The sequence below is a fragment of the Carlito syrichta genome, unplaced genomic scaffold (genome assembly GCF_000164805.1).
Source record: "Carlito syrichta isolate Samal-C Ts95f unplaced genomic scaffold, Tarsius_syrichta-2.0.1 Scaffold201341, whole genome shotgun sequence".
In the NCBI taxonomy this organism is placed as follows: Eukaryota; Metazoa; Chordata; class Mammalia; order Primates; family Tarsiidae; genus Carlito; species Carlito syrichta.
The window spans coordinates 8,994-20,753 of record NW_007145437.1 but is presented as its reverse complement, the minus strand read 5'-3'; the positions used below and the strand labels follow the sequence as shown (position 1 = coordinate 20,753).

At 37.8% G+C, this 11,760-nt stretch overlaps 1 protein-coding gene across 2 annotated transcripts in view; it reads left to right on the top strand.

The window, feature by feature from the left end:
• NPY5R (neuropeptide Y receptor Y5) overlaps positions 1–7,533 on the top strand; it is a 7,969-nt gene extending 436 nt beyond the window's left edge. Inside the window, exons 1-3 of one of the 2 annotated variants that reach the window (XM_021709379.1) lie at positions 1,188–1,234; positions 3,184–3,250; positions 5,872–7,533. In XM_021709379.1, the coding sequence (XP_021565054.1) occupies positions 5,881–7,218 (1,338 nt within the window). In that variant the 5' untranslated portion in view covers positions 1,188–1,234; positions 3,184–3,250; positions 5,872–5,880 and the 3' untranslated portion in view covers positions 7,219–7,533. Of the gene's footprint in view, positions 1–1,187; positions 1,235–3,183; positions 3,251–5,867 lie in introns of those variants that run through there. The other variant, XM_008051583.1, reaches the window with a different exon arrangement.
• Positions 7,534–11,760: the final 4,227 nt, after the last annotated feature.

Below are 11,760 nucleotides of genomic sequence, written 5' to 3'. Positions count from 1 at the left end.
GCCCGCTGGTGTCCCGGGCCCCGTCGGGGCGGGGGGAGGAGGGCGAAGCGCTGCGACCCGACCGGCCCGGGACATTAGCGGGCCCCGCCCAGATCCGCCGAGTCGCTCCCCTGCCAGCGAGGTGGCCTCGAGTGACAGCGGCGAGCGCCATGCACTCCCGGGACTCCGGGTGCAGAACCCGGGGTTGCTCCTAATTCACAGACCTCTAGTGTCGCTTAAAGGATCCGGGCACTGCGCTGGGCCGAAGCCGGAGGGTCTTGCAGCTGGATGCCGCGCCGCTCTCTCCGCGGGGTCCGCGGCCCGAACGCGGGTGTAGACTCGGGTTTTTCGGGGCGGAAAAGTCCGCCGCGGAGTTGAACGGAGCGGGGCGTGTGCCCGTGTGGCCGGCGGAGCCTTTTTACCTTTCCAGTGCAAATCCTGCCGGTTCTGGCTCTAGAATAAATCGTGGGAACACGGGGACACGGTATCGTGCCATTGTTCCGCATCACGCCAAAATCGGCGCGAGTTGGGGTTTTAACATTACTGGAGAAAGACGCTACATACATCTTACCCTGCTGTGTGATTGACATCCTTTGTGAGAAGAATCATGTGTATTTTCATAAGGCAAGAAATTATCCTAACAAAGAAACCTTGTTTAAGTGTAGGAGTCAGAATTCGGTATCCTTGAGTTCCCAGCAGGTCCTCCTATTATTCTTTTAAGAACTATCTACTTTCTGAAAATATTTTCCAGAAGATTTCATTTGTCTAGGTGTTAGATACAGATCAATTTACAAGAAAATTCCAATAAATCTTTACAGACATTGCTTTTTTTTATTGAAGAACTTTTATGGGTTTTTTGTTTTGTTTTGTTTCTCACTTTTTACTCAGAGAACTAAAGTTCAGTGTTTCAGCCTGGACATTCTGATGGTGGGAGGTACAACTATATACAAAAGAGAAGAACAAAACACAGTAATTGAAGCAATAAGAGGCTTCACACAGTCCATACTGCATTTCTTTTCAAAGAATGTTTCATGTTAAAATGCTTTTTCTTTGTTATTTTTCATGATTTCTACAGTAGTTTGAGATGAAGTAAGGTTCACCTGTCATTGCTTTTATTATGTTTAAAATGTCCGTTGCATAAAATTGTACAGCATTCATAATAACACTTGTTGAAAAGCAGAAGATTAAGCACATTTCCATTTCGATTGTAGGTTTGCTTATTGTGTTTTTCAGAGAAAAGGAAGGGAAGAGGTATGTTTAAGAAAAGAAATCATTTGTGCCTTTTTTTTTTTCTTTTTCATTTTAAAGTAGTTCCTCTACCTTAGATTGTCAGCTTTAAAACAGAAGATTTAAATCTCTTTGGACAAGATTCTCCTAATGTTCAAACTATCCCCTGGCTACAAGGAGGTGCATTTAAGAAAACTGCCTAATATGTCCACATCCCCCATCTGCAACATCCATTACTTAGTTGGGAGAAGAAATCATTCAGTCATTGGAACAAGGAGGATTCACAGATGCTCATTTTGTGTAGAGTACTGTGTTAAATTTTCTTGCAGGTGTGGCTGATGGTTGGGAGAGCAGGAGAAAGTTGACTACAGTCACACCCCCAATACAATGAATAAATGAATACTGAATGAATGAATGCTAAGAGAGAAAAAAAAATTTAAAGATTATTTACAATCTATCAATAGCTACGTAAATATCCATGATACTCAGTCCCAGTGCAGGTGTCCCTGCTGTAGTGAAAGAACACATCACTGGCAGTCAGAAGAATGTCACTCATTCATTTATTCATCATCCATTTTAAGGCCTTTTGGATCTCAGTCATTTGCTTTTACTCACAGTGTGACCTTGAATTAATCTCTCATAGGATATTCCTTGCATAGTACCTTATATTAGTCTTTATGCCATCAGAGCAGAGCAGGACACCTAGAATATTATATGTTCAATATATCCATGTTGAATGGATAAAGGAAGGAAAAGCAATTCTTCTTAACTCTCCCCTAATGAAAGGGGCCTGCTTTTTGAAATTGTATACAAATTATCTACTTTATTATAACACCCCAATATTTTAGGGAATGAAATAAATGTTCTCAGTTCTTCTTTGGTGTCCAATGAATGCTCAGGATGGCATTTTTTCATTTACTTACCAAGAAGATGTGGTTTTTATAATTTAATGCATTCAGTATTTCATTTGCATATGTTTAAGATTGAAAAATTTTAGTAACAAACCATGTAATCTGACATACTTCTTTTTCATTTGAATACAAATATATGTATTAATTTTTTTTTTTTGAGTTGGAGTCTCACTCTCTCACCCAGACTGGAGTGCAGTGGCACGCTCCCGGCCACCACAGCCTCGACCTGCTGGGCTCCGGCGATCCTTCTGCCTCAGCCTTCCAAATAGCTGGAACTACAGGCATGCGCTACCACGCCCGGCTAATTATTTTTATTTATTATAGAGATGAGGTCTTGCCAAGTTGCCCACGTGGATCTCGAACCCGCAGGCTCAGGCAATCCACTCACCTCAGCCTCCCAAAGCGGGGGATTACAGGCTGAGCCATCAAGCCCAGCTGGTAAATATTTTGAAATTTTAGTTTCTTGTTGCTTATATGATAGCCTTTATCAATTAAGATATCCAGTTAAAATATTTAAATTGCTAAACTATCATTATTGCCTATTTAGGTATCCTTTTTTTCCATTTTGGGACTATTTAAGACTAATTTCAATGTCTCCCTATGTATGTATATGTAAACATACATATACACATATGTGTGTATACAAAACATGTAGTCATATTCTATCTTGAACTTGCTGACATTTCCAGGATGATTTATTTCTGTTCTTTTAAAGTTGGGGAAGTTAAACTACTTTGATAACATCAATAATAAAGTAATAAATAATAACTGAGCATCCACTATGTGTAATATACTCTATTAAGCATCATTGCTACCATAAAAATAATTAAGACTTTCATCTATATTAGCACCTAATAAAGTCTGACGACATACATTGGAGAAAAATCTGAATTCTAGACTCAAAACTATGTGGTGTTGTTTTTTTTGCCACAGATTGTGCTGGATTTCCTTTTTCTTCAAAAAGTTTTGGACAGTGGTTTTATTCTTAATAAGTTACATGTCCCAAGAAAGCATGCAGCCTTTTTGAAGGGTCTGCCCAATTTGTCTCTTGTCCTTGCCTTTGTAGTAGAAAAAAAGCAATCAATAATAACTGATCTACCACAAAGTTAGAAGAAAAGAATTTAATCAAGAAAGTGAGTCAAAAGAAGAACGACTAAGCAGGATCACAGTTGCAAATACCCTGTACATATTATAAGTGTAAATAGGATAATGAACAAGCTAGATCAAGCTGGGGGGGTCATCGAGATCAGGAAATTAGGCAGAAACAACCAGTCAAAGCTGCTTCAATTTAGAAGCTCACTGACCTATCCAGGATAGTTGCTGGGAGGCTACTGACTGGTAATATGATGAATAATTGATTCAGTGGGCCATGTGAGTCACGTGTGTTCCCCTTATTCTTTTTCAGTTGAGGCAATATCAATGTAAATTTTTGGTTAGGGTCTAAGAACAGGTAAGTATGATCCTGAGCTTTTGAATTAATTTATCTTTAAAGGAATGTAACTAGCTCTCAGAAAGTAATTCAACATGCATAGAATCACTTGTAGAAGTTTTGAAAAACTTTCAACTTTTCTCAGCACAGTGATGGCTTTATCGTCATGTTTGAAACTTACTGTATATAAAACTGAAGTTAAACTTAGTTATAATGAATGTTTGTACACAATATGGTTTCCTATTTAGAAATTCATTGGACCGGGACCTGTGTCTCATAAATTAAGGATAACAGTGAAGCCGGGCTCGGTGGCTCAGCCTGTAACCCTGCGCCTTTGGGAGGCTGAGGTGAGTGGATTGCCTGAGCCCGCGGGTTCAAGACCCGCCTGGGCAGCGAGACCTCATCTCTACAATAAATCAAAAAATCAGCCGGGCGTGGTAGTGCATGCCTGTAATTCCGGCTACTTGGAAGGCTGAGGCGGAAGGATCGCCGGAGCCCAGTAGTTCGAGGCTGCGGTGACCGGGAGCGGGCACTGCACTCCAGTCTGGGTGACAGAGTGAGACTCCAACTCAAAAAAAAACAAAAACAACAACAAAAAACCCCCAAAAAAACCAAAAAAAGGATAACAGTGTTCACTATTAATTTAAATATGCATATATTTTAAGTACAATTATTCAATTATAGATCTAGAAAAAAATGGATACTGAAATGCAACAAAATGCTATTTTATGTACATATATATCAGGATCTCTATAATAATATATACTAGATTAATTATCTATTACTGTCTTGAGTTTTCTGTAGGAAATTCTTGTTTAAAAAATGAAAGTGCATTTTTTTTTTAAGGAAAGGAGGGAAATTGCTTCATCAGAAAGTACCATCAAATCTAATGAGTGATACCACTGTTATATGACATTAATTTCTTTTGTGTGTGTGTGTGTCAGAGTCTCACTCTGTCACCCAGGCTGGAGTGCAGTAGCACGCTCATGGCTACCCCAGCATCAACTGGCTGGACTTAGGCTATCCTTCTGCCTCAGCCTTCCAAGTAACTGGAACTACAGGCATACGCTGCCAACACCTGGCTAATTTTTTGATATATTGTAGAGATGAGGTCTCACCAAGTTGCCCAGGCTGATCTTGAACCCCTGCGTTCAAGCAATCCTCAAGTTGGCCTCCTAAAGTTTTGGAATTACAGGACATTAATTTCATTTGAAATGAAAACCTTATTATAGAGAGTAGCATCACTTCTACTTTTACCTCTAAGGTATAGTGTTTTTCTTAAACAATATGAATTCATTGACTCTTTTTGAAACTGAAATCTGTGCACAATTGTTACATTAAAAAATAAACAGACAAATTTTATTTTTTAAAAACCAGAAAGCACTGTTGGTCAATCAGGAGTTGTCCTAATCCACGATAATTTGGCACATCTCAAAGGACTGAGGGTTCATTATGAAAAGATTTTATCTTTCAGCATTGTGTCCACATAGTTAACAGTACAGCTTGATAAACATTTGTTGAGTACCTACTATATACATTTAGGTCCTGAAATAGTGTTTCTACACTTGAGCTTAAATTAGAATGCTGTATGAACTAGATAATATTTAGGTTATCAGATTTTTTTTTGTATGGAGTTTTTGATCTCTCATAAATACTTATTTAACACCTGCAGTGGTGTTACTATGCCATGGATTTTGATGGATACTACAGTGAGTAAGAGAGAGTTTCTGCTTTTCCATTGCCCATCAATAAGTAGACTGGTAAGCAGTGAAAGCAGATTGTGGCACATAGCATCAGACAGTTGTAAGCAGAGCATTATGGGAATTCTGAAGAGGTGATTGCATCCAGTTGAGTTGACCAGGGAATACTTTAGGACAGGTAACTTTTAGGCTGGCCTTGAATCAGGCAGAAGTGAAAGGAATTTTTTAGGTGAGATTGTGTGACTACATCATGTACCAGATATCTTGACTAGAGAGTATATTAATGAGCTGTTGTGAAGTAAGTATCTTAACTTTCTTATCTACATTTTCCTTGTCTTTTCCTTATGTTATTTACTACAGAAATTTAAAAAACAAGGTCTGCTACTTTAACATTAGTTAATACAGCATAGAAGTGATGATAGAATTAAACTTATTGTAATTGTTATTAGCTGATATTTGCACTGCACTTGGAATCAATTAAAGACATCATAAACTTACTTTGGAGGTTAATAAGGTAATGGGAGCGAATTGTAACATTCAGTTTCCCTCTGAATAGATTAATTTAAAGTAGTCACATGGTTTTTCTTTTCCATGTTGTTAACGAATGTCTTTTTATTCCAGGCAGGACTGTAATATGGATTTAGAGCTCAAGGAGTATTATAATAAGACACTTGCTGCAGAGAATGATTCTGCTGCCACTCGGAATTCTGATTTCCCAGTCTGGGATGATTATAAAAGCAGTGTCGATGACTTGCAGTATTTTCTGATTGGGCTCTATACATTTGTGAGTCTTCTTGGCTTTATGGGGAACCTACTTATTTTAATGGCTCTCATGAAAAAGCGTAATCAGAAGACTACAGTAAACTTCCTCATAGGAAATCTGGCCTTTTCGGATATCTTGGTTGTGCTGTTTTGCTCACCTTTTACTCTGACCTCTGTCTTGCTGGACCAGTGGATGTTTGGCAAAGTCATGTGCCACATCATGCCTTTCCTCCAATGTGTGTCGGTTTTGGTATCAACTTTAATTTTAATATCAATTGCCATTGTCAGATATCATATGATCAAACACCCTATATCTAATAATTTGACAGCAAACCATGGCTATTTTCTGATAGCTACTGTTTGGACACTAGGTTTTGCGATTTGTTCTCCTCTTCCAGTATTCCACAGTCTTGTGGAACTTCAGGAAACTTTTGGCTCTGCGTTGCTAAGCAGCAAGTATTTGTGTGTTGAATCATGGCCTTCTGATTCGTACAGAATTGCTTTCACTATCTCTCTCTTGCTAGTTCAATATATTCTACCGTTAGTTTGTCTAACTGTAAGTCATACCAGTGTCTGCAGAAGTGTAAGCTGTGGATTGTCCAACAAAGAAAACAGACTTGAAGAAAATGAGATGATCAACCTCACTCTTCATCCATCCAAAAAGAATGGGCCTCAGGTAAAACAGTCCAGCACTCAAAAATGGAGTTATTCATTCATCAGAAAACACAGAAGAAGATACAGCAAGAAGTCAGCATGCGTGCTACCTGCTCCAACAAGACCGCAAGAGAACCGTGCGAGAACTCTTCCAGAAAATTTAGGTTCTGTAAGAAGTCAGCTCTCTTCATCCAGTAAGGTCATACCAGGGGTCCCCACTTGCTTTGAGGTGAAACCGGAAGAAAATTCAGATGTTCATGAAATGAGAATAAAACGTTCTGTCATGAGAATAAAAAAAAGATCTCGAAGTGTTTTCTACAGACTGACCATACTGATATTGGTGTTTGCCGTGAGTTGGATGCCGCTACACCTGTTCCATGTGGTGACAGACTTTAATGATAACCTTATTTCAAATAGGCATTTCAAGTTGGTGTATTGCATTTGCCATTTGTTAGGCATGACATCCTGTTGTCTTAATCCAATTCTATATGGATTTCTTAATAATGGGATTAAAGCTGATTTAATATCCCTTATACACTGTCTTCATATGTCATAATTCTCATTGTTTATAAAGGAATGGGCAAGTGGGATAGTCTAAAATATACTTATGATAACTAAGTATGTATAATCAGAAATTTTGTTAACATGGAATTTAAGTTCTGGATTTGAATGTCACTTCATAATATAGAGAAGATAATTTTAATGTGTTATAATATGATTAACTTATTTAGTTGTACAGAGTCAATGTCAATCCAATCTGTAATTTCTTTTTAAAAAGTAGTTGTATTACCTTCTATTTCATGTTGTCTTTCTTATAAACAAATGAATTGTATTTTTTTGTTCTAAATAAAAGTTGTATTTGGCCAACTCAGTATTTTTGTCAAAAATATAATAAGAAACAATATTTTTTGAGGAATCTTTACTTCCAAATTTAAGAGGAATTTCTGTTATCTATCTTTGCTTCTACTCCATGGGCTTCTTAATGTTTAGTTTGTGAAATACATAAAACATTTGTAAGCTAAGAAAATCATAACTAAATGGCAGCTGTATGCCCAAATTAGGATTACAACTTTAAACATTGAGTACAGTTTTGGAAATCCTACAAGAAAATGGTCCTCACCTATTGAGAATTAGTCAAAATGTCAGTTAAACTCCACTGTCCTGGTAATACACAATTTACCAATCAAAAATCAATTTTAAATCTTTTCTAGACTTACACAACAGCACTAAACACTACCAAATAAAGGTTTTTTTAATATACACCTTTTGTATTCTAAAATGTTAAGTCTAAGAGGTGTCTGTATTTCCAATTATTAATTTTAAAGAATATTTAATACAGCTAGAGTAATTTACCAAAAAAAAAAAAAGAATATTTAAAATGTACACAGATGATAAGGTTAGTTACTTTTTTGACCAAAATATAGAATTGATTAATAGACTCTATGTTATTTCAGTACTGAAATCTCATTTGTTAGTTTATTAAATTGAGGTCAATCTTTTTAACTATTAGAACTTTTTATTTGTTTCTTAGGTTTTTTAAAGAACCAGGTTCCTGAAAATAAATGAATGTTTGCAGATATGGTTCAGATGTGCAAAATGACACTGATGTTTTCAATTCCTACAACTGATTTAAACATTCCTCTGTATCGATTTCTGTTCATAACTAAGGAAAGCAACAACACAAAACTAAGACCCTTTAAGTTGTAAATAGTAAGCAATTCTAATAAGTATTTACTCAGTTAAAAGTCCAACATGTGTGGGTTTTCTTTTTGCCTTCCTCCTTCCTTGAATGGTGTCTACACACAGGAAGTGATGTGATCTTATGCCCTGGGGAAAACAGTGCTCATCCACAAGTGTCCTTTGCTGACTTTGCTGTCAACCCCACTAGAGGCATAATAATCCTGCCTGGTCTTCGTATTACATCAGGCTCTGCTGTATAAATGCATGGTCTGCTCTTAGCAAGGTTAAGGCTGGAAGTCCAGTCCCAGGATTCCCAGAACTGCTGACATGGTAGGACTTACATTCTCATTGACTTCAACCCTCATTAACTGGTTTCAGCCATGTCCTCCATTTGTGTCCAAGTACAGGCTATCTACTCTGTGGTCTAGCTGTGGAGTCAGTGACGTGGCCCCTTGCCACATGTGAGAACTGTTTGCAAGCTTAGCATTCATTACGGAACTCTGCAGGACTTATGAAACTCTACCCCTCTCATGAGTCACCAAAAACTGAGATGGCAGCGTGGGCTTGCTCAGGCTCCTCCCCACCGAAACATGAGGAGCTGATATATCTATCTGCCATGTCCACCTCATGGTATGGTTGCACACTGCTCCTCTGTCCCTCTTTAGACTTTCAAATACAAATCTTGTCACAATTCCCTGATTTTAGCTTACCTCTAGTCTGTCTGGTGCTATAAGTGTCCTTCCCAAATTTTTATCTTATAGCAAAAGGCAAAAGTGAGAGAACTTGGTTCACTTTTGCTTTTTCTCTTTTTCCTCCTTTCTTTTTTATTCTAAGAACTTCTCTTCTTTCTGCCTAGTAAGAATATCTCCTACTAATGTCCCTTTTCTCTGCACTATGGCTTACAGTAAAACTGTGTTCAGAACATCAAGGTTTGCCTTTAGAAAGGGAAGCTTTGATGATTAAAACCTGTTTCCTATCTCTGTCTCACCAAGGACAAAAAAAAAAAAGGGAGGAGAAATAGCTGAAGACTGACCTCATTTGAAGCAGTAGGCATTAGTCCTTTCACTGGGGCAATTTCAAGGTGTGATGTAGTGACTGAAGTGGTGGAAAACTCACTGGTGAGGGCAGATATAAATATAGAGGGAGGGATTTTACCCTGTGAGAGTAACTTACATTAGCAAATGTACAAAAACTGTCAGGCTTCACAGATTTTATGGTTGATAGATGAGTTTAGTTCAACTGGGTAAACTAATCTGGGGCTCTTAAATATTGAACTTGAAGGAAGAAATTTATCTTCCCTAACCAGAAATGAGTAAGTGTTTTTAATAATTGAAAGTTGAAAAATTTGGATAGGTTGGTGGGTAGAAGTTATTACGAGTGGGATTAATGGTTTTAGAAGATGACTATGAAAAATAATTTCTTCCATGGCGATTTGCTTAGTAAGTTAAACAATTATGTTCATTTAACTCTCCATTACTCAAGGGCTGATTATCTACCTTTTTTTTTCCTATTTTTTCCTTGTGTCCTTACTGATTACTTGTTCAATAGCACCTTTACAAAAGCGTGACTAAGAGAAATGAGATGAAATTATGAACAGTCAACCTTACTTCAAAATTATTTAAAAATATTTAATTCACAAGAGATGTAAAATTGGATTTTAGCAGTTGCTTAAACTACTCCTAGAGCTATGTGATCCATTACTATGAGTAATAAAACACTAAATGAAGGAAAACCACTGGGAAAAGCACAGAGAGCATCTAAAATAATTAAATAATGAAGAAATGAGAGACGTATGTAAGGATTATTTCAGTCAACAGATATCTATTAAATACCTATTGTGTACCAGAAACTCTTTTTGGAACTTGCGATAGATATATCTCAGAACAAAACAGTCCAAAAAGATCTGGTATTTGCCTTCTGGAAAGTGGGAGTCAGTGGCAGGAGATGGACGAGCAATAACCTGTAAGTATAATGAAAAACAAATTATATAGTGATGATACAGTATAGAGATACATGTAGTGTTTTGTAAGGCTACCTAAAAAGTACCACAAGCTGGGTGGCTTAACACAACAGAAGTTTGTCTCACAGTTCTAGAGGCCAGATATCTGAAATCGGCATGTCCACAGGTCCATGTCCACCTGAAAGCTATAGGGGAAATCCTTCCTTGCCTCTTCCTAGCTTCTGTGGTTAGCTGGAAATCCTTGGTGTTCCTTGCAACTACATAATTCCAGTCTCTGCCTTTATTGTCATATGATGGTCTCCCTGTGTCTCTGTGTTCCAATATCCCTTCTTTTATAAGGACACCAGTCCTATTGGTTATCCTTTCTCATACACACTCCAGGAGAACCTCATCTTAATTTAACTAATTATATTTCCAATGACCCTGTTTTCAGATAAGATCACATTCTAGATAACTGGGGGTTACAATTTCAATATATTTATTGGGAGAAAGGACACAATTCAATCCATAACAATACAGTAACGATGATTAGTAATGACTACAGCCTTAAAACAATATAGAGTAGAGTCAGAAGCAGGTGGAAGGAGAGGGAGAAGAGATGGTTGTGATTTCAAGTGGGATGACTCCAGAGCCTTCATTGAGAAGATCACTTTTGTACAAAGATTTGAAAGGGATGAGGAGGTTAGCTTTGTGACTATCAGGGAAAAAAGCATTCCAGGCAGAAGGTACAGTCAATACAAAAGCTTTGAAGGGGAGCACACTTTGAGTGTCAAAGGAACATGAAGAAAATCACTGTAGCTGAAGTGCAGTCACAGAGGGAAATAGAATAATTCAAGGACAATTCTTACAGGTCCTTGTAGGCACATGTAAGAATGTTGAATTTCACTCATGGTATAATGGGAATCTATTATGGGTATTGACCAAAGATAGGGCATAATCTACTTAAAAGTTACTACTGTAGTTGAGAAAAAACTGTGTTCCTCTGTCTCATTGTATGATGTTAGTAACCATGGATGTTAATGCCAATATATATATTAGTTTACTGAGGGTTGCAAAATGGTGATGTTTCAATTCTATTATTTACTTCACATTTACATTAATGAAAATATACTCTTTTACCTATTATTTGGTTACCTAATGGTAGTGTTCTTTTAGAGAAGACAGAATTGGCCGGGCTCGGTGACTCAGCCTGTAATCCCGCACTTTGAGGGGCCGAGGTGAGTGGATTGCCTGAGCCCGCGGGTTCGAGACCCACCTGGCCAACTTGGCGAGACCTCATCTCTACAATAAATCAAAAAATTGGCCGGGCATGGTAGCGCGCGCCTGTAGTTCCAGCTACTTGGAAGGCTGAGGCGGAAGGTCGAGGCTGCGGTGGCCGGGAGTGGCCACTGCACTCCAGTCTGGGCGACAGAGTGAGACTCCAACACAAAAATAAATAAATAAATAAATAAATAAATA